Source organism: Aplidium turbinatum, chromosome 14, assembly GCF_918807975.1.
Source record: "Aplidium turbinatum chromosome 14, kaAplTurb1.1, whole genome shotgun sequence".
Lineage (NCBI taxonomy): Eukaryota > Metazoa > Chordata > Ascidiacea > Aplousobranchia > Polyclinidae > Aplidium > Aplidium turbinatum.
The window spans coordinates 1,287,082-1,312,672 of NC_137485.1; the positions used below are offsets into that span (position 1 = coordinate 1,287,082).

General features: G+C 39.6%; 2 protein-coding genes across 2 annotated transcripts; one reads left to right on the top strand and one right to left on the bottom strand.

The window, feature by feature from the left end:
• Positions 1-630: 630 nt before the first annotated feature.
• LOC145783584 (uncharacterized) lies at positions 631-12,645 on the top strand. The gene is made up of 14 exons (XM_082595480.1): positions 631-723; positions 1,171-1,352; positions 3,224-3,356; positions 3,451-3,560; positions 4,028-4,199; positions 5,070-5,298; positions 5,479-5,595; positions 6,890-7,041; positions 7,794-7,975; positions 8,260-8,392; positions 8,765-8,874; positions 9,407-9,574; positions 10,001-10,224; positions 10,571-12,645. The coding sequence occupies exons 1-14, from the start codon at positions 717-719 to the stop codon at positions 10,740-10,742; spliced, it is 2,091 nt and encodes a 696-aa protein (XP_082451606.1). The 5' UTR covers positions 631-716; the 3' UTR covers positions 10,743-12,645.
• Positions 12,646-17,136: 4,491 nt separating this feature from the next.
• On the bottom strand, positions 17,137-19,267 carry LOC145782730 (kelch-like protein 11). The gene has a single exon (XM_082594485.1). It carries the CDS (start codon positions 19,182-19,184, stop codon positions 17,892-17,894), a length of 1,293 nt encoding a protein of 430 aa, XP_082450611.1. The 5' UTR covers positions 19,185-19,267; the 3' UTR covers positions 17,137-17,891.
• Between the last annotated feature and the right edge of the window lie 6,324 nt (positions 19,268-25,591).

Genomic DNA, 25,591 nt, shown 5'->3' on the forward strand with positions numbered 1-25,591 from the left:
TACGATTTCCTTAAATTGCGCATGGTAGGCGTGCAATGTGCGTTCATTCAATGTAGAAATGTATGCCGTCACAGCAGAAAAGAGCGCGGAGGTTGTTACTGAGAATGGTCGATTGGTGGTTTGTCAAGTGGTGACGGATAAGGCGGTGTAGGACTGCAGGTGTAGTGCAGGACACTGCAGGTGTAGTGCAAGTGTAGTCAAAGCTTTCAACAAGAGCAAGAGGAAGATTGGCTTGCTTTCTATTTACTGAACATTATGACTGAAAGTACCTTATTATTTTATCACCATCATAAGGTACAGCGCCCAGGAGCATAGTTTGCAGTGTGGTTGTGGCACTGCATCAATGCTGTTATTAATGTAAACTATTATTTTGTTATAGAAACATCCGCGATACTCGGTGGGTTAGTAGTTAGTGCGCCCGCCTCTGAATCGGTAGGCATGGGTTCGATACCTTGTCGGGTCATACCAAAGACTTTTTAAAAATGGTACTGAGTCTAATTCCTGCTTGGCACTGAGCAATGGAGTGGATTCGGATAATAATGTACTCAGTTGCGCCTCTATACGGCTGCATTGACACTGTCTGCTTTGTAAAGCGCTATATTATAGAAGCATCACCTTCATATATTTTGCAGCGTTTAATTTATAACTTAAATAGTTGCCAAGTATCTTGTTTGGAAATTTCCATTCACTGAGCTGCCAATAGACGTCGACACGAAATGACATGTAAGTTGAGTGTGCAACAGTGACGTCACATTCGATCAAGCTCTGATCTAACCTCACCCCTTGGAGCACCGGCGACACGTCGTCGATTGTGTAGGTAAAGCGTCTTCTGGCGCTCGGAAGGGCACCGGTTCGACACTCATCAAGACCATGTCATTTGATCTTCGGCAAGACACTTAATAACCTGCTTGAACGTGGACACGTAGGTTGGCTCCCTTACCATTCCGTTTACGTTCAAGCATTAAATTTTTACCGACCCGGTGTGAGCCTTGCTACAACAAAAATCACTTTCAAGTGAAGAAGATTGATATGTGGGTGGAGTTTTCCACCTGTGATACAAGTGTTGGATACGGCTTAAGCAATTCCCTCGCCACTTTGTCATACAGTCGACAAAAACACTTTTGGGTACATGGTTTAATGTAAATATAATATCGCTTTGTCTCTTTTCAGCTAAAACTGCGATCGTGAATCGGATGGTGCAGAGCGATGTGAGGTTTAATGGGAAGACTGTCCTGGTCACTGGAGCAAACATAGGAATTGGTCAGGAAACTGCGTTGGACATGGCGAGAAGGGGCGCTCGAGTCATTATGGCTTGCCGGAATCTGGAGAAAGCAGAAGCAGCAAAAGCGAAAGTAAGCTGATGAATTAGCCGTCAATTGCTTCAATTGCCTCGTAGTTTGGAATTAAAGCAGTTAATTTATTGTGCAGCACTGTTTTTGTAAGAACCGAAGCATTTATTGTAAATTACTTTCCGATGAAACACACAGTTGGTTGCTTTGGCAAAGTTCAACCAAGATTGCTAACTTACTGATGTCAGCAAATAAAACAAGCAGATCTGGCAACTGAATAAAATTTATTAAAAAAGCTTTCGTCGCCCTGAAGGCGGTTTCTTCAGCACTCTGGAAAAGCACAAATAAAAAGCATTAAACAAGAAGTGTAAAAAATATTACTATTCAGCACAAAGTATCATATCAGAAAGGCAGAATTAGAACCATAGGCCGAAGTAACTGCCAATCTACTGCAGATTAAATGGAAACGTGTTCTGGTTTAAAATAATTTTAAACTAACTCTCGTTTATCAAACTCGTGCTGCGGTAGAGATTTCATTCAACTGTAGCAGCTTAGCAACATTAGATAAGGCAGTGGTTCTCAACCGGGTGTCCGCGGACCCCTTTGGACCCCAAGGGGTCCGTGAAGCGATTTCAGGGGGTCCGTGAACGTTTCCGAGTTTTCAGCATGATTGATAAATTGCGAAATTTAAAAATTATTTGTGCTTTGTTTTTGTATTATTTATTATTAACCTACAGTGATTCTCTAACTGTAAGTCGCAACGCACTGGTGCGTCGTTTGAAATTACAAAGGACATCGCACAAGGGTGTGGTTTCGTAACTAAAAAATATCATGTAAATGACTTAATTACTTAAACCTTAAACCTTTCAATAAAGCTATGTTTGCTATGTTCAACTTTATTCTTTTGAGACAGAAAATTGTTGATCAATGATTAACTTAGAAATGCAAACGTTAGTCAGCAGTCTATTACCACTCACAGTTTTGCAATGACTGTGATTGATAACAAATAAAAAAGTAGAATTTTTTTTAACGGTCGCAATTATTTTATTAAGTTTAAGTTCGCAATTATTTTATTTTCAGGTACAAAATTTAAGATATTATTACGAAATCGCAAGGGTACAGTAAGAATCGCATGCGTAGTGAAAAGCTGAAATAAATATGCACAAATCAGAATTAAAGAAGAGAATATTGTGAAAACAGTAGTGTATGTGCAGGTAGACTCTTTAACATAGGACAGTTTTCCGTGCGAATCAGCTGATTTTAGTCATGTGACTCAGCACGTGATATTCCGATCTTCTCGATCCGATCTTCTCCAAACATTTTTGATACAAAGAAAATTAAGTGAATGTATCGCCACAGCAGCGTGGCCTAATGGGTTAGGGTTAGGGCAAGGGAATAGTCATTTCGATTGCGTGGGTTCGATTCCCACCCTCTGCTAATGTTCTTTTTTCTTCTGCAACTGAACTGAGTGCAAGAAGGATCTTAAAGACTGTAATCAATTGAGTTTATCAGGTTACAATCATAATGGCGTGAGTCACATGACTGCAAACAGCTGATTCACGAGGAAACCTGTCCTACGTTAAAGTGCCTACCGTATGTGCATAACTGCATATAAGTACTGAAGAAGCCGCCTTTACGGGGGCGAAAGCTCTACAAATAAATTTTATTCAGTTGCCAAACCTGATTTGACTGCATCCTTGAACATGGATTGTAACAAAATTTAAATCTGCAGTTCTTCCAACAACGAGAAACCAGAACGAAGGTTTGAGAGACTCCAGAATCACTTTATTACTCTTACTGATGTCATGCTGGATGTTTATTCACGTCAATCAGCAGGATTTACTCAATTTGTCATTATGGTTCAACCATGTACTTGAAATAACAAACACCTTAACATTTCAACTTGATTATATTCTTTGCTGTTTATCTTCCAGATCTTGGAGGAAGTTAAAGAGGCTGATCTTGTGATAAAGAAACTTGACTTGAGTTCACTTGCGTCTGTACGTGCATGTGCTAAAGATGTGAATGAAAGTGAACAAAGACTTGACATTCTCATCAATAACGCAGGTACAGTGTCCTTGGGTCGGCCGTATCAGCAACGTAATAAACAAATCATCCAATCCTGTAAAGGATTACGTAATGTTGAGTGCATTGTGTGCAGGCGTAATGCTGTGTCCGCACTGGAAGACTGAGGATGGGTTTGAGATGCAAGTTGGAACGAATCATCTCGGCCACTTTCTTTTAACAAACTTGCTCCTGGATTTGATTAAGGTCAGTTTTATTTTAAGTTACTCTTTTGACCTCGAATGTTCAAAGTGCGACTGAAATTCCAAAGCTATATAGGAACTTGGATCAGCCTCTTCGGATCCCACCGTTAGACTTCGGGAATGCGGGAAATAGCTATCATTATCATGCATAAAATGTAAATTTCATCAAATGTACTTATTTGAAAACTGAAAAACTTTGGTTCTTTTGTTTCCATTCAGTACATCGGTCTTCATTGTCAGTGGTTCAACGCATGCAGACGTTGAATCAATGTAAAAGGCCTGATAGGATGGTCGAGTGCATGCGTCGCTGTTGTTTTTTTTTGCTTCATTTCATCCCTGAGTTAAACCTTTGCTGTTCAATGAACACCGGACATTTACCAGCAAATACTTTCAGTTGAAAACAACCAAAAGTTTCTGTGCAACAATATCAAGCTTGCTGATACTTTCTGTTTTTCCTACTTTACCACGCAGAGAAGTGCTCCCAGCCGCATCATTAACCTGTCCTCCCTAGGACACAAGTTCGGTACCATGGTGTGGGACGATTTGATGCAGGAAAAGGGAACTTACAATTCCATGTTTGCTTACGGCCGCAGCAAGCTCGCTAACATCCTTCACTGCAAAGAACTAACCAGACGACTTGAAGGTTTGAATGGCAAATATAACTACAGCAGGGGCGGGCAATTTCTCTGGTCGGCGGGCCTGATATGGGTACAGGAAGTACTTGGTGGGCCGGATTCCTGAATCGATACATCAATCGCATATTGATCCATCTATAGAAGGAATAAATCATAGTTAATATAAACTTTGCGTTTAAAAGCATAGAGACCAAAACCAGTACGGTATTTAATGAATCTATCAACGTAATGCACTCCAATAGCTCCTGAAGTCAATGAGATATTTGTGGTCGATCAAAGTCGTTAACAAGTTCTTTCAACTGTGACTGCATATGTGGCGTAGAAACCCTCCGTAACGACTGCACGTGAACATCAGTTGGATTGCAACGCAGCTTTGTCTTGTGAATGTTCGTGGTCGAAAATATTTGCTTCCTCAAACTCAACCCCCGTACAGCAGTATTGGTACAAAAATTCGCTGTGATCCGAGCGCGAATCTTCCAAGATCTCTTGACTAAAAACCGAAAACAAGGATCAAAGAATAACTAACAGTCACGATTATTTGATGTAGTACAAGCATTAAGCAAGTATTGAGGGATTGCGGCAAACTGTGGCCGCGGACCACATTATCATGAGGACCGGAAACCATCTGCAGCCCGATCACAATCCTGTCGCGGCCGTATGTTTTCCGCCCCTGGCTCGTGTAGTTGTGTTTTATTTTGCCCCATTGCAACGGCCTACAGTACACTGAGATCACAGATACGATACAACAGACAGGTGGCAGCAGGGAAGGGACATGTAGTTAGCTCCTTACATTTTTAACTCATCCTATTGATTATTATTAGTGATGTTAGTTGCACAGACAAAATAGTTTAATCCCAGCTGTGTTTCCTGCTTGATAGGAACCGGAGTCACTTGCTATGCGGTGCACCCTGGAAGTGTAAAGACCAATCTCGGTCAGCACACGACCGACCTGAGTCATCTTCCGTTCGGTTGGAGGATGATGGTGAAGGCGGCGATGGTCTACTATGGTTCTTCATTTGCTTCCTTGACGCCAGCGCAAGGTGCACAGACAACCATCTACTGCGCTGTAGCCCCAGAGCTGGCGAATGTCTCTGGGAAATATTACGCGTGAGTAAACACACAGATTGTACTTGAATAATTAACGTGCAATAGCTTTAAGAATAATAATTGATGTGTCCGGTTTGCATTTCCGCTTGGAATATTAATGCCAATTGTTTTTGTATGAAATACTTACTGTACCTTGTGACGTCACTTAACTGAATTGTTGCGTCACAATTGATTGTCCAGGGATTGTAAAGAGACGGAACCTGCATCCAACGCGGAGAACATGGAGGATGCAGCGAAACTGTGGAAGATGTCGGAAGAATGGACGAAAGAGAAGAATCAAGAAGAGGAAAAAGCAGAGTGAAGCGAGGAGAATAACAGTGAAGCAATACCACCACCCAACTGTAGATCTTTAATTTCGATATGTATCAGATTGTTAGTATCTTTGATATAATTTGTTGCATGCGAATGATTATCTCTCAATGGTGGCTAAGGATCAACCGCTTTGTACGAGATGATTTCCTTGAAATTGTTCCACTTTACTTGTAGTGCTTAGGTTCTATTACGTTGTTGACCTCAATATGTTGCTTTTTGTTGTACTGCTATTTTGCATTTAATCAAATACTGGCATTTGCACAACGACCTAATCTCTTAATGCAATTTATTTAAAATCGATTTCGCTATAATAATAATAATATCATCTGCTGCTCGAATTCAAATAGAATGTTCCTTAAAGATTCAGAGGTTGGCCAAAGAGGGTCGAAATGAAACAATCTTTCATATACTGTATAGTTGCCACGTATTCACTCCTGCTTATTAATGCTTCGATCTCGAAGCTTTTCTGTCATCACACGGTGCTGCATTTTAAACAATCTACCTTCCATTTGTTATCCTACCTATATAACGTTTGTTTGATTCTACTACGTTACATACACTGACGTGACCTGCTGTGCGGTGTTGTGTTTGGGACGCCGTGTTAAGTGTTACGATATCTCCAGTGCTGCCACAGAAAAACTGCAATAAACTAAATTCCACATTTTCAACTGACCGATTCATCGCGCGTCATATCAACTGACGCAATAATTGACGTTGTGACGTGGCACGGGTGAAAAGATAACTACACACCGGGCTGAGACTCGGCAATGAAGAAGCATCCCCTGCGGCACATATAGCTCCTATTGTGTATTCACCGATGGAGTGCAAACGCTCTTTATCCCGTTGAATGGAATCATGGGTCTTGCTTGTAGTGTTTATGATAACCTAAGAAGTTTGTGAAAAGCCATTTTGATAAATTTATTTTTAAATGACTTAATTTTGAGATCAAGTTGCGATTATCCGTATTATTGGCGGTATGATACAATGATATATTTTCTACACTATTCGCAATGTTGCACCCAATTATTTGGGCAGTGTTTAAATTATCTTCACACCGTATGTGTAGCTGATAGACTGTGACGTAACAATGCAAGAGATGTAGTGCAAACGTGGCGAATTTTCCGAGGCATTTAAGGTTTCTTCAATTTGTTTGTGTTATGCTCTTAACCTCTCTGCTTACTTTAAACGCAATTGTTTCAATTTAGATTTTAGAGAAAATATTGTAAACTTAACATGTTGTCGTTGCACTCGTACAGGTCCATTAGGCTTGTCTGTGCAGGTGTAGTCCTCAGACATACTGCTGTTTGTTCTTGCCATCAAGTCCATATTGCGATCACAAAGTTTTAATATTGAAATCCCGTCGACAACTTAATGGCACTGACCGTGCTTTGAATTCTTACGGAGCTTCCTCTGGCAACAAGGAAATGCCAAGTAAGCGACGTAACAATAAACCTCATTGTGAATGTGACGTAATGCTCGATGATAAGATGATTACTCGATGATTAGCGTGATTCTTGAGTCGCATCGTGCGCATCCGGATGGATGAGTCTGTTTGCTCTGAGGGAAACAACTTCGCACTAGCAGCACCACTATGTAACAACTGATCAAATTCAGTTGTTACTTTCTAATGTAATTTGCTCTGTTTGGCACTGAACACTTTTTGTAGTACAGTCTTTATTGTTTGACAACTCATATCGCTGAAGTTCATCTTTGTCAGCAAAAACTTTCATCATATTGCTGCACTCTCTCAGTTATTTTCTGCTATTGATGATGTATTGAGTGAACAATTTAAACAAGCAGAGTCATCAAAATTTACATTTTTAGCACGGAGTCCAGTGACAAATCATGCGCTCGCTTTCTAATCATGCAATCCTGGTTCGACTCCCGGCTCAAGCTGGTTGTTGAAAGACACCGCTCACCTTTCCCTAGAGTGTAATAAATTGGGTGGGCGTAGTTTCTGAAGGAAAAGCTACCGAAAGAATGGAAATGGCCACCCTACTCTCGTTAGTACCGATGGTTTAAAATATGAGAACCTTATTTTCTCATCCCCCGAAGTTTGGATCAAGTATGGGACTCTCTGTACCCTTGCAGTGACAAACAAGACTTATCTTTCATTTTGCCTCCGCTTGGAATCGAACCTACGCCCACTGACTTGAAAGTTTGATGTCATTTATCACTTGCAGCTTCGAAATCCGTCGTCAATGGGTTTGTCCGGGATGACATCAAACTAGACGGGAAGACCGCCCTCATAACGGGGGCGAACACAGGTATCGGGTTCGAAACCGCGCTAGATCTCGCCGGTAGAGGAGCTAGAGTGATCATGGCATGCCGTGATGTCGACAAAGCTGAAGCAGCCAAAGAAAAAGTACGTGGGCGTGGCACTTGTTGGATGTTGGTATTCGGTTATCATTGTATTAAAATTCTATAGCGCGGTGTATTTTGTAACGTTTGGTTGAGAAAAGACGAAGAAGTGCAAGCGTTTGAATCAATATCGAACTTACCGAACTAACTTTTGGCCATATGCTTTGCCACTAGGACAGTAACGTGTCGTAGAATCACAATGCCATGTTCCTGCTGCGACCAGTTGGGTATTCAAATCACACCACCAATAATGTAGCGATAGTATTTTGATGATTTTTTAATTTCCAGATCTTGGAGGAAGTTAAAGAGGCTGATCTTATGATTAAGAAACTTGACCTGAGTTCACTTGCGTCTGTACGTGCATGTGCTAAAGACGTGAACGAAAGTGAACAAAGACTTGACATTCTCATCAATAATGCAGGTACCGTGGGTTTGCGTTTATACTCCTAGTTTTGATGCAAATTTTAAGCAATATTAACATTGTACATTTATTGCATGAGGCACATTTCCCAGTTTTTGGTAGTTAGTGCAAAGACATGTCAGACTGGCTTGTTGTAGTGGTGCTTTGTTGAATGTTGATGGAAAGCATGTAGAATTGTGAATAAGGTCAAAAAATTGGCTCAGAGGAGGACATATGAGTGCATGTGTCCCAAGCTATATCTGCTGGACGCCTGAGTAACTTTACTTGAGATAATTTTCCAGATGATATATTTGTTATCATGTGAAGTTTGTTTTGTGCCTATTGTGACAAAATACAGTCCAATGTGGAAGAGCATGTTATCTGTTGATGCAGGAGTAATGATGTGTCCTCCCTGGAAGACGGAGGATGGATTTGAGATGCAACTTGGAACTAATCATATCGGCCACTTCCTTCTCACCAACCTGCTGCTTGATTTGATCAAGGTGAGTTGAATTGCTTGACGTTAGTACTGAACCACTAGGTATCATATGGAGGTCCAATGAGTGGATCAGGTCTACTTGTGCCATGGTAAGGTCATGTTGGGTTGCGACGGTGACCATAGATTGTTAGTTGGGCCAACTAGAGCTACTTTTTGACTTTACTTTTTGCTGCAAATTTAGCTTTTTCAAACTGCCTTTCTTTCACTGAATTTACTTTTGCAATCCAAAGACACCCATAATCACTGGATTTTTTTTCACTTTAGTTCTGTTTTATAGCTTCATTGTCTGTTTTCAAAAAGACTGTTTCGCTCAGAGGGGACAATTGCGTTTTCAGCGCGAGGCGGAATATCGTGAATCTGTTTAGGAACACAAATTTGAACGGAATCAGAAGCAGAATCTAATGTTGAATCTTTTGATTCCTAGGCTGATACCACTGTGCCATGCTTTTTAGAGATATTACTGTATACTGTAATAACTAAAAAAAAACTTCAGTCTACCCTGAATTTGAATAATGATTTCTTTGATCTTGTAACAGAGCAGCAAGCCAAGTCGCATCGTTATCCTCACATCTCGCGCCTACAGCTTTGGATCTATGGACTGGGATAATCTGATGCAGGAAAGGGATTACAATGCCCTCAAGGCTTATGGGAACAGCAAGCTTGCAAACATCCATCACTGCACGGAACTGAGTAGAAGACTTGAAGGTGCGACCAAGTTGATTTGTTATGAATTTGTGAAAAGTTTCATATTGAAAACTCCACTTCTGAATTCTTCGAACCAGGGCTGTCGGAACAAATGCAGTCTTTCTGACTTTTCACTTTTCCTAAAACCGACTCCTGGAACGACAAAGGTCATGCCCTCCACAACTGTCTTTCCACCGCCCTGATTTGAACCACTGACGCATGATCACCGAGGATGACAATTTGTATTTGTGATTGTTGTCTGAATGTTTTCTCTTTCAATCATTTCATTTAGTAAGTTGTAGTAAATTAAGAATCCATCGAGAAAATCGCCTATATCCCGGTCCACGTTGTTTCTTGTGTGATGTCTTGCATCATAAGTTACGTGGTTGGACGTTGCCGCAGAAATCTAGACCAAGCCATATAACTAACATGATTCTGTACGTTCTGGAACTGGTGTGACCTGCTATGCCGTTCATCCTGGAATGGTTGTGTCTGACCTTGGCCGTCACATGAAGGACCTGAAGCACCTCCCCTTTCTATGGCGGGTTGGGTGGAGGGCCGTGCTCCCCATCGCCGTGGCCTTCAACATCCCGACCAGGCAAGGAGCGCAGACTTCCATATACTGCGCGGTCGCCCCTGAGCTGGAAGGTGTTTCCGGAAAGTACTACACGTAAGGAAAAGTTGTGCTTTTTATATTTGTGCCGTCACAATGTCTTGTATGAGTCACCACCGTTATTGTTGCCAAATAACAACGTGATGATGACTTTGCTCGTCCTCCTGTGACCCCGACGTAATGTCAAAGTTGGAGTAAAAAAGTTGTAAAGGAATGGCAAAGTTACATTATACAATTGCAAAAAAAGAAAAAGCTCCAAATTTCTTTCCCATTGCACATAGATGTGTTGCGTTACTTGCGCCATATTTTGATACTGTTGCTTTTCCACTCCCGCTGTGAGGGTGCCCTTCGCACTAAGTTGGCACGCTTACCAAATTGCCAACACTGATCATTTGCTTAACAGAAACTGCGCCGAGGATAGTGTTGCGGCGAAGGCGCGAAGCAAAAAGGATGCAGAAAAGTTGTGGAAGTTATCGGAGGAATGGACGAGAGGACATCGTGGCGTGGAAGAAGAGGAAAGAACAAAAAATGAGTTTGAAAAACCATCCCTTGTTGACGAAATATCTTCTCCATGACACCCTAAGGATCTATGGGATCTTTGAAATCTCCAACATCAAGGCTGCGTCATTCAAGAGTAACATGTGTAGTAGCTTTCCTACTGTGACTATGGCATTATTTTGAATTATGTATTGGCAACATCGCTTCTTGTTGTATCTTTGGGTGGCCACTTTAACAAGTCGAAATTCTGCCACTGAGAATGACTACAATGCAACCGTCAACCAATCAGAACATGTTATAAGAGGCTACCGTCCAATTGTGATCCTTCTAGCACTCATCCAGAGAGTTAATGCTTGTTTTGAACTTTATTTGGTAATTACAGAAGAAAAAGAGCAATAGCAGTAGTGGCAATCGAACCCGCATCAATGAAATGACTACTTTCTAGCCCTAACCCTAACCCCTAAGCCAACCAGCTGACAAAAAATCCATCACTTAATTTGCTTTGTATCATCTTCTTTTCGCCATTTTTTACGTCACTTAAACCGTAGCTTATGATTGGTTGGCGGTTTCATTCTAGTCAATTTCAGTGGCAGAATTTCGACTTGTTGAAGTGGCTACCGTATCTTTGGCCAAACAGTCGCTAGAACAGATCACCCACCTATGCACTGTGTGTAGTTAACTTACCTCCAAAATTCTTCTTACTGAATCAAATTAAGTTTTTCTTACCCGATATATTTCAATGTAGCGGCGTCATCTTTCCTCAATTCAGGGGAAGCGAGCCCGTCCTAATTCACTTTATTAAATCCATGAATTTGATCGGTCTACACTACAGGTGTCGTGAACAAAATTATTCAAATTTAGTGTACTCATTCATGGGGGATTACTTAAACCTCATTTTGACCATTTTTAATTTAATCTTGTTGTTGTTTGTATCTTCTAAATGTAAACAACAAAGTCTTTATTTTGTTTTCGGTCTTGATGAGGTTGAAGTTATTTAGTATCGATCGATGTTCATGATATTATTTATTTAGCTTTATGACTAGGGAAATTTTTATTCTCTTTAAACCTGGACTGTCTTTAGATGCTTGTTCCATAGTTGGCACTGGGGACAAACTTGTATGTTCAGAGGCTTGTTCAAGTTGTTAATTGAAGTAGATTTTGGTAACCAGTACAAGAACATAGACTAACCTTCCTTTGACAGCTTTGATCAACTATTCATTCACATATGGCATTTTCCCAGTAAGCTAAAAATTACCCAAGTTATACCAGTTTATAAGTCTGGTAACAAACAAGATGTATCTAACTATCGACCTATCTCGTTGTTATCGTGCTTCTCAAAAGTATTCGAAAAGCTAATATTTAAACGGATTTCCTGTTTTATTGATAAAAATTCTGTACTCATTCCTACGCAATATGGATTCCGTACTAATCGCTCTACAGTCTACAACACATGCCGCTCTCGATATCATTAGCACTTACTACGATCAAATGAAAACCAACGATTTTACAGGGCTTGCTTTCTTGGATCTAAAAAAGGCTTTCGATACTGTTTGCCATAAACGACTCTTGCGCAAACTTGATCACTATGGTATCCGGGGAGTAGCAAGCGACCTTGTCTCATCCTATTTGAATGGCCGTCAACAATATGTTGAGATTAACAATTACTCTTCCACTCATCAGCTTATTGAGTACGGTATTCCGCAGGGATCCACACTAGGCCCACTGCTCTTCTTGTTATCCATAAATGATTTGTCCAATAGCATATCATCAATACCAAGATTGTTTGCAGATGACACGTGTCTCATTGTCAAAGCTGAAAACTTAAGTCTGTTAGAAAACAAGCTCAACTCGGATCTAGTTGAAATTAATCGCTGGATAAATGCCAACAAGTTAACTATCAATGCTTCCAAATCAAATTTATTAGTAATTCCGCCAAAAAAAAAACTACAGTAATTTTGATGAAATCCATGTTCTCTACAATGATGATAAATTAGAAATAGTTGACCACGCTAAATATCTTGGAGTAACTATTGACAATCAACATTCGTTTTCCTCAATACTCAACTTCAAAACTTCAACGTAGTTTCAAGTATACAGATTGGAAATGTGGAATTCAATCCCATTGAAAATGAGAAAAAACTCACCTAACTCCTTTAAAAATTTACTATCGTATTGTTAATGATGATGGCTTCAGTCCTATATAGATCTCTTATTAGATGATGCGTTTTGTGTTCATTCAAGCAAATATACCGTAAACTTATGTTTTAAATTATTTCGCCTCGCTTCTTTGATTGCTTCTTTTATGTTTAATTTGTTGCCTTTTCTTTTGTTGGAGGGTGGCTGCTCGACTAGAAGACCTTCCAGGTCACTTCGTAGCCACCCGTTGCAGTATCCACACATTCTATGTTATCGTTTGTACTATCTGACTTTGCTGAATATGTGTATTTATAGGCTACTCGCAACAAAAATAAAAATGTCAATCAATAATGAACCGTTTGTTGTTTCCCGTACAATAAATCGTGTTTTCATTTTTCACCCATACAGTTTCAATCACCTTAATTGTGGCGTCACAGTCAGCTAATTGTGGTGACGAAGCATCGATGCCAAGGTGTGCACAGGGGTGGCCATCAAAAGAATTTACCTTTCACTGCGACAGTTATGACAAAAAGATGACTATTTTGGTATATAACTGAACCAGGCATCTTGTTCTGCTTGCATTTTTTGTCACATTTAGTTTCTCGATTTCAAACTGTTTTTTGTGTTGCGACAGTTGGTCCCGCTACAAAGCGCCGATTACTTATTGTTCCTCGCCAACATGCAAGAATTTTGTAACTTGAAATAATTTTATTTCGGGCAAAGCTCTGTTACAAACATCTTGATCACGTGTCTTGCCCTTCAATTTGTCAATCTGCTGTTTGGTTCAATCGGTACAAACTACAAAGTTGGTTTGTTACATCACAATAGAGGTAGCGATTATTATCAAATAGATGTGCACATTAGATGCTGTCACTAGCTTTGAAATATGTTTATGTTGGTGCCAGGGTGGTTCAAATCAAAAAGACTGGTGGTATGCACTTAGGCTCACCATAGGATGTAACCTACAGTCATAAGAACGAGAGTAACTGGCTATTGAATCATGTTACGGGAGGAAGTAGGCTACTTTGGTAGATATTTTACTTTGGTCTCCCACAAACATTAATCCGGCTCCGGTAGAAGCAAGCAGTGACCTAACTCGGCCCAGAATACGTTTAGTGGCCCGAAAATTTCAGGAGACTGAAGAAGTTAAAGAAAATGTGTTGGTACCGGGCGCAATGTAGCAGGGGTGTACAGGATCCGGCACCTCTGCAGTGTAGCTTTTTTATGAGCCTGGAAGTATGCAACGCCACAGGATACAATATTTTTAGCCACTAAATTCTGTTGTGTTAATGAAGTTAGCCTGGATGTAGGCTATTGAGTCAGCGGGAAAATGTCAATTTAAATTTGTTCAGTAACACGTGCAAAAAAAATTCAAAGAATCAATGGTCGACTGATTGCTGAATTGAATGGTAGGCTGGTAAGAATAATGTGATTCTGTGAAAGTTATACAGTAGCTTGTGGGCTTTTGCATTATTATTTCATCATATCTGTAGATGATACTGTTACAATTGAAGTTCCTTTTTTACCAGTGTTTTTTTGTGACAATTCTGCTAATTACAAATTATGACAACTCGCATAAAGCAGATAGGAAGGAAATCCTACAGATGTCGTTACTTCGTTAAGCAATATGCTACCGTACGTTGATACACTTAGACCCTTAGATGAATAGAAATAAAACTACACCATAAAGAGATCAATCATGAGGAGAATATAAATCGATTCAACTTGCAAATTGAAGAATTTATGGGAATACTTCAGTGCCAAATTCAACACAACAAGATGCCCGGTTACTGAGAATAGGGGTGCGGATAAAAAAATATACTGCTTATGTTATCCAGCGGGACTTCTTCTCAAAACTAAATACTGGAAATTCATCACAATGATATTGCAAACGATTAAACAGAAGGTAGTTAGTAGTCGGCAGCAGTGGTCGAGTGGTTAGCGCGTTGGGCTCGCAGTCGAGAGCCTGCATGTTCGACTCCAGCCACCCCCACTTGCTGTTGTTTCTCTGGGCAAGAAACTTAACGATAATTGCCTCTACCCAGTGATCGATTTCGAGTAATGGGTAGTACCAAATTCAAGTCATAAGTAGAGTAGACAACAGGAAACAGACATTGCCGTCGACTGCAGCGTTGGTCAGATGTAGGCTACGTCGGAAGGCGTACACCGATGCATAGCGCTCAAGTCCGCTTTCCCGCAATGCAGGATTAAAGGTGAGTCCCATACTTGAACCTAAGCCTCGGAGAATGAGAATATAAGGTTCTCATTGTACTAAGCCTTCGGCACTAACGAGAGTAGTGTGGCCAGTTCCTTTCTCTCAGCCGCCTTTCCTTCAGTAACTACGCCAGCCAATTTATTACACCCTGGGTAGAGGTGAGCGTTGTTTTTCAACAACCAGCTTAAGCTGGGAGTCGAACCAGGATTGCATGATTGGAAAGCGAGCGCCTTATCCGCTGCGCCATCGCATACGTCGGAATGCAAGATAAAGATATGAAAAACAAACAAACATATAAAGCAGTGCTAGAATTGTAACAAAAATACAACCGCACATATTTGACCCATTCCCGCATCTAAGTGTTAAGAAACCAAGACAAACCAAATCAGTAACTTCATTTGTAATTCAGGAACACAATAACATAAAAACGCATGAAACAACAATGCTCTGACTTGAAACCTCAGAGGTTGAAATAGTTTTGTAGTGTTTGTTGTTTTCAATAAATTACTTATAATGTGTTGTTTACTTTAGTTCAAATAACGGTTTGATGTAAAAGAAAAATGAAAGCTCGTATTTCCTTTGAAAGCAAATTATGAAGTCTCTGTGTGTGCATTCCAAAGTTGGCTTAATACATAAAGGCCAAGACGACCTACAATGCGATTGTTAAGATTGGGGGCAGATAGTGACGTCATAGTACCATTGTCTTCAATCCAACGTGCGATAAATGTTAATATTGATAACACTGAAATAGAATCTGCGGCAGCCTTAAAATATCAGTATTACGGTTGCCTACTGAAAGTTGAAATCAACCGTTGATCAGGCCTATATATCTTATTATAAACTTATATACGTATTATTTAATTTTGTATCAAGATATGAGGGAAAATACAATTGAATCATTCGCTGTTCTTATACCATGGGCTCTATCCAAGGGGGGGTGAGGGGGGTGATCACCCCCCCACTAATTGGAGTGGGGGGGTGATCAATGCAAAATCACCCCCCCACTCATTTGGCTTTGAAAAGGTTTTGTGATATTTTATTGATCAAATTTTGAAAAATATATTTTCGCTGTTTGCACATTTTAAATTTTTTATCAATATGAATATATATTTCATTTCAATATAATTTTTTGGTTTGGCAACCCTGAACTACGAGCCAGGCGTTTACACTGTGTTTTAACTTAGTTTGCTTGGTAGCCACTTTAACAAGAAAAAATTCTGCCACTGCAAATGACTAGAATGACACCGCCAACCAATCAGAACATGTTATAAGCGGCTACCGTCCAATTGTGACCTTTCTCGCACTTAGCCAGAGAGTTAATCTTTGTTTTGAACTTTATTTGGCAATTACAGAAGAAAAAAGAGCAATAGCAGTCGTGAGAATCGAACCCACGTCAATGAAATGACTACTTTCTAACCCTAACCCCTAAAAAGCCGACCAGCTACCAACTTAGTCGGCAGCAGTGGCCGAGTAGTTAGCGCGTTGGGCTTGCAGTCGAGAGCCTGCATGTTCGACTCCACCCCCCCGCACTTGCTGTTGTTTCTCTGGGGAAGAAACTTCACTATAATTGCCTCTACCCAGTGATCGATTTCGAGTAATGGGTAGTACCAAATTTAAGTCACAAGTAGAGTAGACAACCGGAAACAGACATTGCAGTCGGCTGCAGCGTGGGTCAGGTGTAGGCTACGTCAGAAGGCGTACACCGATGCATATTGCATAGCGCTCAAGTCCGCTTTCCCGCAATGCAGGGTAAAAATATGAAAAACAAATAAACAAACAAACAGCTGATAGAAAATCCAGCACTTGATTTGCTTTGTATCATCTTTTTTTCGCCCTTTTTCACGTCACGGAAAACGTAGTTTATGATTGGTTCGAGTTTTCATTTGCAGTGCCAGAATTATTTCTTGGTAAGTGACTACCAGTTTGCTTACCCAAAAATGCCCTTTCCGGAACATACTTTATGAAACGACTTGAAAACCCTATGCTTCGATCAGAAAGAAGCTGATGCTACAATGGGGGGTCTGGGGGGCGTAGCCCCCCAGAAGTTGAAATGACTATAACGATTTTAGCCCACTGTCCAAAAATCACCCCCCCGAATTCTAAAAGTGGATAGAGCCCCTGTCTTATACCACATCAGCTTGGAAAGTTGCCGCAGGTCAGCCACGGTAACACCTTGGCATTTAGCAAAACAATGATAATAACAAATTGAATCGTGGAAAAAACCGGCACAACGTTGTCGGAAGTCTTTGGGCAGAATGACCAACTTTCTGCGGGGCCAAGTGCTTCCAGTTGTTTGTTGTCCGCATATTTGATTTGCAGTGATTGTTTGCAATAGATGTAAAATAATACAAAATTATGAAATACGATAGGAAAAAAATTCAAATAAAATTGTAACAACATTATACAATAATACTGTTCACATGATCAAAATATTTACACAGTAAAAAGAGATTAAATTACCTACTGTAATAATATTAAATTCACAATTGCCCATGAGATAAAGGGCTGGCAGTTTCCGAAAAACAAATAAAGAATGTTAAAAAGAGACATTATTACAAATGTTTGCATCAAAAATTGCTGTTGAATAAGTTTGTCATGTCAGTTGATCCTAACCGAGAGTTGATGAGACCGATTTCAAACCCATACAAAGATTGCAGCATGTACATTCTACAAGGTTACCCTTATGAGATAAACGAGATTGAAAGTGGTTCACCACAAAATGACCAAACAAAACAAAACAACAAAACCCAACAAATTGAATGTCAACAATAATTCCAACTGGTGAATATCTGCATCAATTTTATTTATAAACTTTTCATCTGTTTACTTCTTTCAGAGTAAATTACCAAAGTTAAAGGATAAATAAAATAACAAACTAAGTATCAACAATAAATCCAACGTTTTGAAATTCTGGACAATTTGCTACTATTTCCCAAACATTCCTCTCTAGATCATAAACCTCCACAGCATCTGATCCTCCTCCAGCGACGTATATTTTCCCATTTAAAACACAAGCCCCATGATACTTTCTTGCATGATTCATCTCTGCGACCTTGCACCAAGTTTGATTCCGTGGATCAAACCGTTCGACTGATTTCAGTTTTCCCTTCTTGTTGTTGTATCCTCCTATTGCGTATATTCGATCATTGAGAACAACACCTGCTAGACCATACCTTGCGACTTTCATTGAAGGAACAATATTCCAACCACCCTGGCGAGGATCGTGATGTTCAACTGAGTTTAAGTAATTGCCATTCCCATAACCACCGATTGCATATATTCCTCCGCTGGTAGAAACCAATGCAAAGTTATAACGTCCTTCCCTCATGTCATCAATCCTGTTCCATTTGTTCTCGTCAATGTTGTAACATTCTCCATATCGTAAACCTCCCCATCCACCACAATTGTAAATGCAATCATCGAAAACAACAGAAGCACCATCTTCTCTCTTTGCATTTATAGAAGCTAATTCCTTCCAACCTGACGCCTGGTCGTCCAAGTCTAATCTTTCTATTGCATTGGTTTTCCTTCCACTTATGACGTAAACTTTTCTTTTGTGACTTACAACTGATCCTCCCTTGTGATCAAATAATGTGTTTGGCAGATTATTTATTTTCTGTTTCTTGATGACGTCATACTTCCATGCGTGTTGTCCAGTAAATGCAATAAAACGTTTGTCTTCTGTTTGTTCCTCAACAATAGCTTTATTGTTTTGTTGAGTTTTAATTCGGAAAAGTGTTGATTGAAAACACATTTTGGTGCATTCATGACAATTCATGATCAATTCTTCTTGGCTGACAACATTTTGCAAGAACTCTCCAGTTAAATCTTCAAGTTTCAATGAACTGAAAAGCTCAATCAAGTGTTGCTTACGTGCATCGACGTCATGTTTGATCCATTCAATCATTCCATGGAAGACAATTTCCTCAGACGTCACCTGTTTATCTTCCAATTCAAATATTTCTTTGAAGTCTTTGAATTTCAGTTTGTTGAACACTTTTTCCTTGATTAGACTTTCAAAGTTGTTCGCAATCACAAAATTTGCTTCTTCTACAAGTTTGTCAAGATCATACAACTTTGTATATGAACGAATATGTAGACAGTTTGTTGCATCAATTTCCTCAAGTAAAAACTCCTCACAGAATTCCTTCAAGCGGGGAATCCCCATGTAATTAGCTGCTTCTATTAAGTTGAACACATTCTCACTTGTGATTGTGATGTCACAAGTGTAAATGAAGTTCAAAACAGCTTCAAGTGTTTCTTCAGTCACTCCTTGGACATTTCCTTTTCCTTCATTTCAACAGAAAACATTTTAGAGAAAAATGTTGAGAACACTCCAAGGATACATTTGTGTCCAACGAAGTCAGATCCAGCAGTTAAAGTGACATCACAATAGTTTTTCATTTTGATTCTGTCATTGTTCAACATTGACAAAATTTCTAAAGCGTGATTACTTTTATAGTTTTTAGACTTCATTGTGGTTTTAAAGCCGATTGATTACATTTCTGCCAAAAGTATAAAAATGGAATTATCAGGAGCTTTTTTCTTTTGATTTTCTTAGATTTTTTAGCAACAAAAACTGGTCAGTATTATTGCGCATAACTTTGGTACCTTGCTTTTTGTCGTTCTACTCAACGTTCAACGTCCGTTCCTCTTCCTAAGTCCAACCATGGTGGCAACAACGTATGCTATATACCTTGGCTAAACGGCTCTGGCCTGGGGAAAGACCTGGCAATCTACCCCAGAACTTTTGCCAAAATACTCTATGATACTCTACTCAACGACTTTTTTAAATAACCAAAGTATAATAAAAAGTAATTGGCTAGTTGGCACTTCTTAGTCGTAATTCTATAATTGTCTGTTCTCTAGCTGTTTTATTTCAATTAGGCCTACACGAACTCCTTTACATACATTCAATATTTAACAAGTATAAAGTTATCTCTAATTTAACTTCCACAGACCACGAGGAGATTTAGATTGTGTTGTCATCAGTAAAAGACTTTTAAAAAGTTATATAGCCTACTAAATGAGCTAAATACTTGACTGGCAAAACTTTTTAAAAACACAAAATAATTAGTGACTTTTTTAATTTTTCTTTTTACCATAGCTTTAAAAAATGAAGTTTCAAACGTGGCTAAAAAATGGCGCGATTATTCTTTAAATTAACTAAAATTAAATCTTCGTGACATCCCGTGTTTTGTCTTGAAGCAGCATGACAGTAAGCACCGACTGGAATTATTTTACCTTGGTCATTGGTCATTACAAATACCAACTTAGGTTGGGTTTCTGAACCAGTTGTCTGGAAAACATATTAAAAAATATATATTACAATCTTGGGTAATTAACTAAAATGTTTTTGAAGATTAATCGATGTTTTATGGTTTACTATTACAATTTTGTTTTACTAATATGGTTTACTAATTTTACTAATACTTAATTAATACAATTTTGGTAGAGAGGTGATTTTCTTTTACTATTAATTAGTTTGTGGAATTAGAAACATCCCATGAGCTGATTATTACGATTGACCTATAAACGAGTCGCTAGAATTAGACTACTCGCACGATAATAGCCATTCTGCATTCACCCCACCTACTCAAATTTAATCTCTATAATTTCTCTAAATAAATAGACAGAATTTTCAAGAACGGCTGCTCCGAACCGGCGTCTCCAAACCAATTTGTTTTAATCTACATGTTGAAATAGACCAGCGGTTCCCAACCTGTGAGTCGCGACCCCAACTGGGGTCGCCTGACAATTTGACATGACAATTTAACATGTTATGACATGTAACCTGAAACAAAACTTAACCTGCAAAAATTTTGGAATTTACGTCGCAACTTGCAGGATCTGCAAAAATCAGTACGTTGGCCAAACTAAAAACCCCTTTTCCGTAAGATGGACAGGTCACCGACACAACTGGAACAGCTTTGATTGCAAGGACAATTCAGATAAAGCAGCCTTACTAAAACATTTTCACCGATTTCACCCCAATGTTATCAAGAATAAACCCACCCTTCCAGATTGTTTCGAAGTTATTTTCGTTGAAGAACCTAAACCTTCCATTCTTGATAGCCGAGAAAACTTTTGGTTTCATATTTTAAATGCAAACATTAACATTAAAAAAATGTTCTTACCCAAAATCAGATAGAATGTTTATAGAAATGATAATAGGCTTCACTGTAATTTCAAGGGTTGCTGTTTTCTACGGTTTTAATTTATCCACTGTTACTACTATTTCTTGTAATTCACGCTTGTTTGAATGAACCGAACCCCTCCCAAATGTTCACTTCGCCTTTATAATGTATGACCTTTATAATTTGCATAAATATGTTTCATTATTACTGCTCGCAGACTATTTTCGCAAACAAATTTGTTCCTTGGCAACCACATCAACAATTTCAATTGATTTTTCATTTTACAAACTGAACTGCCGTTTTTGAATGATTTGCATTTCTTGATACCACTTTACTTTACCTATTGATAGCTTTTAGGGTGAACTGCCATTTACCGACGAGAGAAGATTTACCAAATCCATTCTTGGTTTTTATTCTTCACTTTAAACATTGGTCTTTATATCCCATGACGTAAACAATTTTCTTAATGTGTAAATATTGAAGAAATTTTGCTCATCATTTTAATTTTGATTATAGAGGCTTACAGCATAGTTTCCCTTTATGCAGCAGTCATTGCAGTAATTTGTTTGTTTGTTTTCAGAACTGAAGATGCTCATTATGTAGCGAAATATATATTCTTTTAATCTTTTTAAACATGAGGCTGGTTGACTTTTATTTTAATAATTCTCAAACAAAATTTTCGATGTGATCAAGTCAACCGCTTCTTGCTGACGGCGTGCCAGGGTTAGGTCTCGGTGTCTCAGAAGACATTCACTTTATCAATACAACATTGACCTAAGGCATTGTCATAAAAACAAAGCCAATTATTTCGAATACAATGCAAGAATCAATTTGTTGGGACGTTCAATCAATAATAATTCTGGTTTGTAACTTTTTATTCAAAACTCAATTTTGTATTTAATATTATACAGATTCAAGGACAATTATGTCTACCCTATTTCAATGGGCAATTGTCGGCTGCATAGCCGAGTGGTGAGAGCGCTGGAACGGCAATCGAAAGGGCGCCGGTTCGACACCGCTCAAGAGCATGCGGCTGTGTCTTTGGCAGGACACTTAAAGGCATGCCTAAAGGTGGACATGTAGATTGGCTTCCTTGCCTTCCCATCCACTTTATCTAGTTTTTCAACCATCGGGCGTAAGCCTGAATAAGACAAAAAAATGGGCAATTGCTCAGCACTCTCAATTGCACCTCTTACTCAATTGCACCTACATAACACAAAATATGTTTCTGCTTCAGAATTATCTCAAATGCTTTCCACAAGTCTTTCGCTGCCTTCTAGATGTACGACCATAATTTTTTCTATTTTAAAGAACGAAGTTGATTTATAGAAACCAAAACAATAACTTCCTTTTTAATTAAGGAACACAACAACACAGAAACGTGAAAAACAAACAGCGCTTGACATGCGACCCCTTAAGAATTGATATAATATACTTTTATTGTTTTCAATAAATCAATTGTACTGTGTCGCTTATTTTGGTTCAAATAACGGTTTGATGTGAAAAGATGAAGGCTCGTATTTCTTTTCAAAGTGATTTATGAAGTCTCAGTGAGCGCCTTTCAAAGAGTATAAGTCAAAGACATCCCGTACTGAGCGAGATAAACAATTTCTTTAGGTTTTTGGGCGAAAGTACGCCTGGCACTGGCCTAATGGGCCTCGGAATATGCAGTTTCGGTATGATGTCACAGCAAACATACCAAAAAGTTGAACACTTGTCTGAGTGAGTCAGTACGCATTGTTAGTTTGTTACTGGATGCTTACGACCAACAGCACAGCAATACCTACCAGCACTGTCAGGCATCCTACCTGAAACGCTGGTATCTTCATTAGTAAACAAAGCCTCTACTGATCCGAACCAAATACTACACGATCGCATGTCCACTCTCAATATCTCAATTATACAACGTTTATCATCACGGCGTTCCACTCCAGCTCGCTAATTTTAACACGTTGGATGCCCAATCTGTGGAATTGAGCACTGCACCAATTATAAAATCCCGCCTCGTTCCATTTGATATCTTTCCTGCCTCCTCACTCCCACTTGGTTCTGAGCTTCAGAGACGGGAGTAGGTGACACTAAACCGATTGAGAACGGGAGTTGGGAGTTTTAATGCTTAATTGACACGTTGGACGTTGGGTCATGAGGGCCTCTGATACGTGCCGGTGCGGAGCGACAGAGCGAGCAAACGGCCGTTTTCTCACCCATGTAGTCACAATGTATCATAAATGATACAAAACATTTCTGTAACGCGAACTTTGCAGTATTTACCAAACAAATAAAAGCAGGTTTCTTCATCAATGCTTGGATTTTGAAAGCAAGCTGCTTTGGTCTCCTTCACAAAACAAAAACAGATTTGTGGTTTTGCTTTCCACCAAGTAGCCTATCACGATGCTTCAGTTGGTGCCGAAACCAAAAAGCCAGAAATTATTCGCTTCTGTAATTCTATCAAAGTAGTGGTAGATGCAGTTGAACAACTCTGTGGTAATTACTCTGTATCAAGGAGGACATGCAGATGGCCTTTGTGTATAATTTGTCAACTCTTAAACATAGCAGAGGCAACTGGACATATTTTATGTAACACTGAAATGTTTATCTTGCGATACCTTTGTTTGCAAAAGACATTCAAAAACTGATGTAAAACGTGACACCTGTGCACAATCCTCTGACCAAAGTTGACTTGGTTTGTGCTTGGATGAATTTTCGTATTATTTCAATTTGTTTTCAATACAAATGCTACGTTTTTCACTTCAAATATTTTTTTATGACTTGGCGCCTGAAATACACCGCGCGCGTAATTATGACTTTGGTCGGCAGCAGTGGCCGAGTGGTTAGCGCGTTGGGCTCGCAGTCGAGAGCCTGCATGTTCTACTCCAGCCACCCGCACTTGCTGTTGTTTCTCTGGGCAAGAAACTTTACAATAATTGCCTCTACCCAGTGATCGATTTCGAGTAATGGGTAGTACCAAATTTACGTCATAAGTAGAGTAGACAACCGGAAACAGACATTGCCGTCGGCTGCAGCGTGGGTCAGGTGTATGTCGGAAGCAGGCCCGGATTTAGGGGGGGCAGAGGGGCAGTTGCCCCGGGCCCCCCGACTTTTGAAGGGCCCTCCTATGTGGAAAAAAATGTGATTTTGTGTTATTTTTTTCCTTTTGGCCTTTAAAGTTTCTGCAAAATGCTGTGCAGTACTGGACTGATGCTACTGTAGACGTAGAGATGGTTTTTCGCGCCGTAGACGCGAAAAATTTTTTTGCTTGGGGGCCCCCCGATCTAAAAGTGCCCTGGGCCCCCCATCAGCTAAATCCGGCCCTGGTCGGAATGCGTACACCGATGCATAGCGCTCAAGTCCGCTTTCCCGCAATGCAGGATAAAGATAAACAAACAAAAACAAAAAATGATCGATTTCGAGTAATCATCATCATTGTCAGTCATTGCTGTTCCACTGCAGGACGAAGGCCTTCCCCATATCTTTATAATTTTGTCTGTCTTTGCACGTTTGTGTCCAGTATTTGTCGAATTGGTAGAGTTCGTCTCGCCATCTTGTTTTCTGTTTCCCTCCTTTGCGTGTATTGTCAAGCGGTATCCAGTCAGTAGCTCTTCTTGTACATCTGTTGTCAGTTGTTCGCATGATATGTCCTGCCCAATTCCACTTTAAACTTTTTATTGTTTGAATGATATCTTTGATTTGTGTTTGTCGTCGTATCCATTTGGCTGGTTTCCTGTCTTTCCATGTAATGTCTAAGAGCACTTCGAGTAATGGGTAGTACCAAATTTAAGTCATAAGTAGAGTAGACAACCGGAAACAGACATTGCCGTCGGCTGCAGCGTGGGTCAGGTGTACGTCGGAAGGCGTACACCGATGCATAGCGCTCAAGTCCGCTTTCCCGCAATGCAGGATAAAGATAATAAAACAAAACAACAAACTTTGAGATAGATGCAAGTACAATATGCATGCAAGCATGGGCTCTATCCAAGGGGGGGTGAGGGGGGTGATCACCCCCCCACTAATTGGAGTGGGGGGGTGATCAATGCAAAATCACCCCCCCACTCATTTGGCTTTGAAAACGTTTTGTGATATTTTATTGATCAAATGTTGAAAAATATATTTTCGCTGTTAGCACATTTTGAATTTTTTATCAATATGAATATATATTTATTTCAATATGATTTTATGGTTTGGCAACCCTGAACTACGAGCCAGGCGTTTACACTGTGTTTTAACTTAGTTTGTTTGGTAGCCACTTTAACAAGAACAAATTCTGCCACTGCAAATGACTAGAATGACACCGCCAACCAATCAGAACATGTTATAAAAGGCTACCGTCCAATGGTGACCTTTCTCGCACTTAGCCAGAGAGTTAATCTTTGTTTTGAACTTTATTTGGTAATTACAGAAGAAAAAAGAGCAATAGCAGTTGCGAGAATCGAACCCACGT

Excerpts from the sequence above, each read along its gene's own strand:
- LOC145783584 (XM_082595480.1), top strand. Across the intron at positions 7,042-7,793 it reads TGGCAACAAGGAAATGCCAA|CTTCGAAATCCGTCGTCAAT; the intron begins GTAAGCGACGTA and ends TATCACTTGCAG. Across the intron at positions 7,976-8,259 it reads CTGAAGCAGCCAAAGAAAAA|ATCTTGGAGGAAGTTAAAGA; the intron begins GTACGTGGGCGT and ends TTTAATTTCCAG.
- LOC145782730 (XM_082594485.1), bottom strand. The coding sequence starts at position 19,184 with ATGGGGATTCCCCGCTTGAAGGAATTCTGTGAGGAGTTTTTACTTGAG.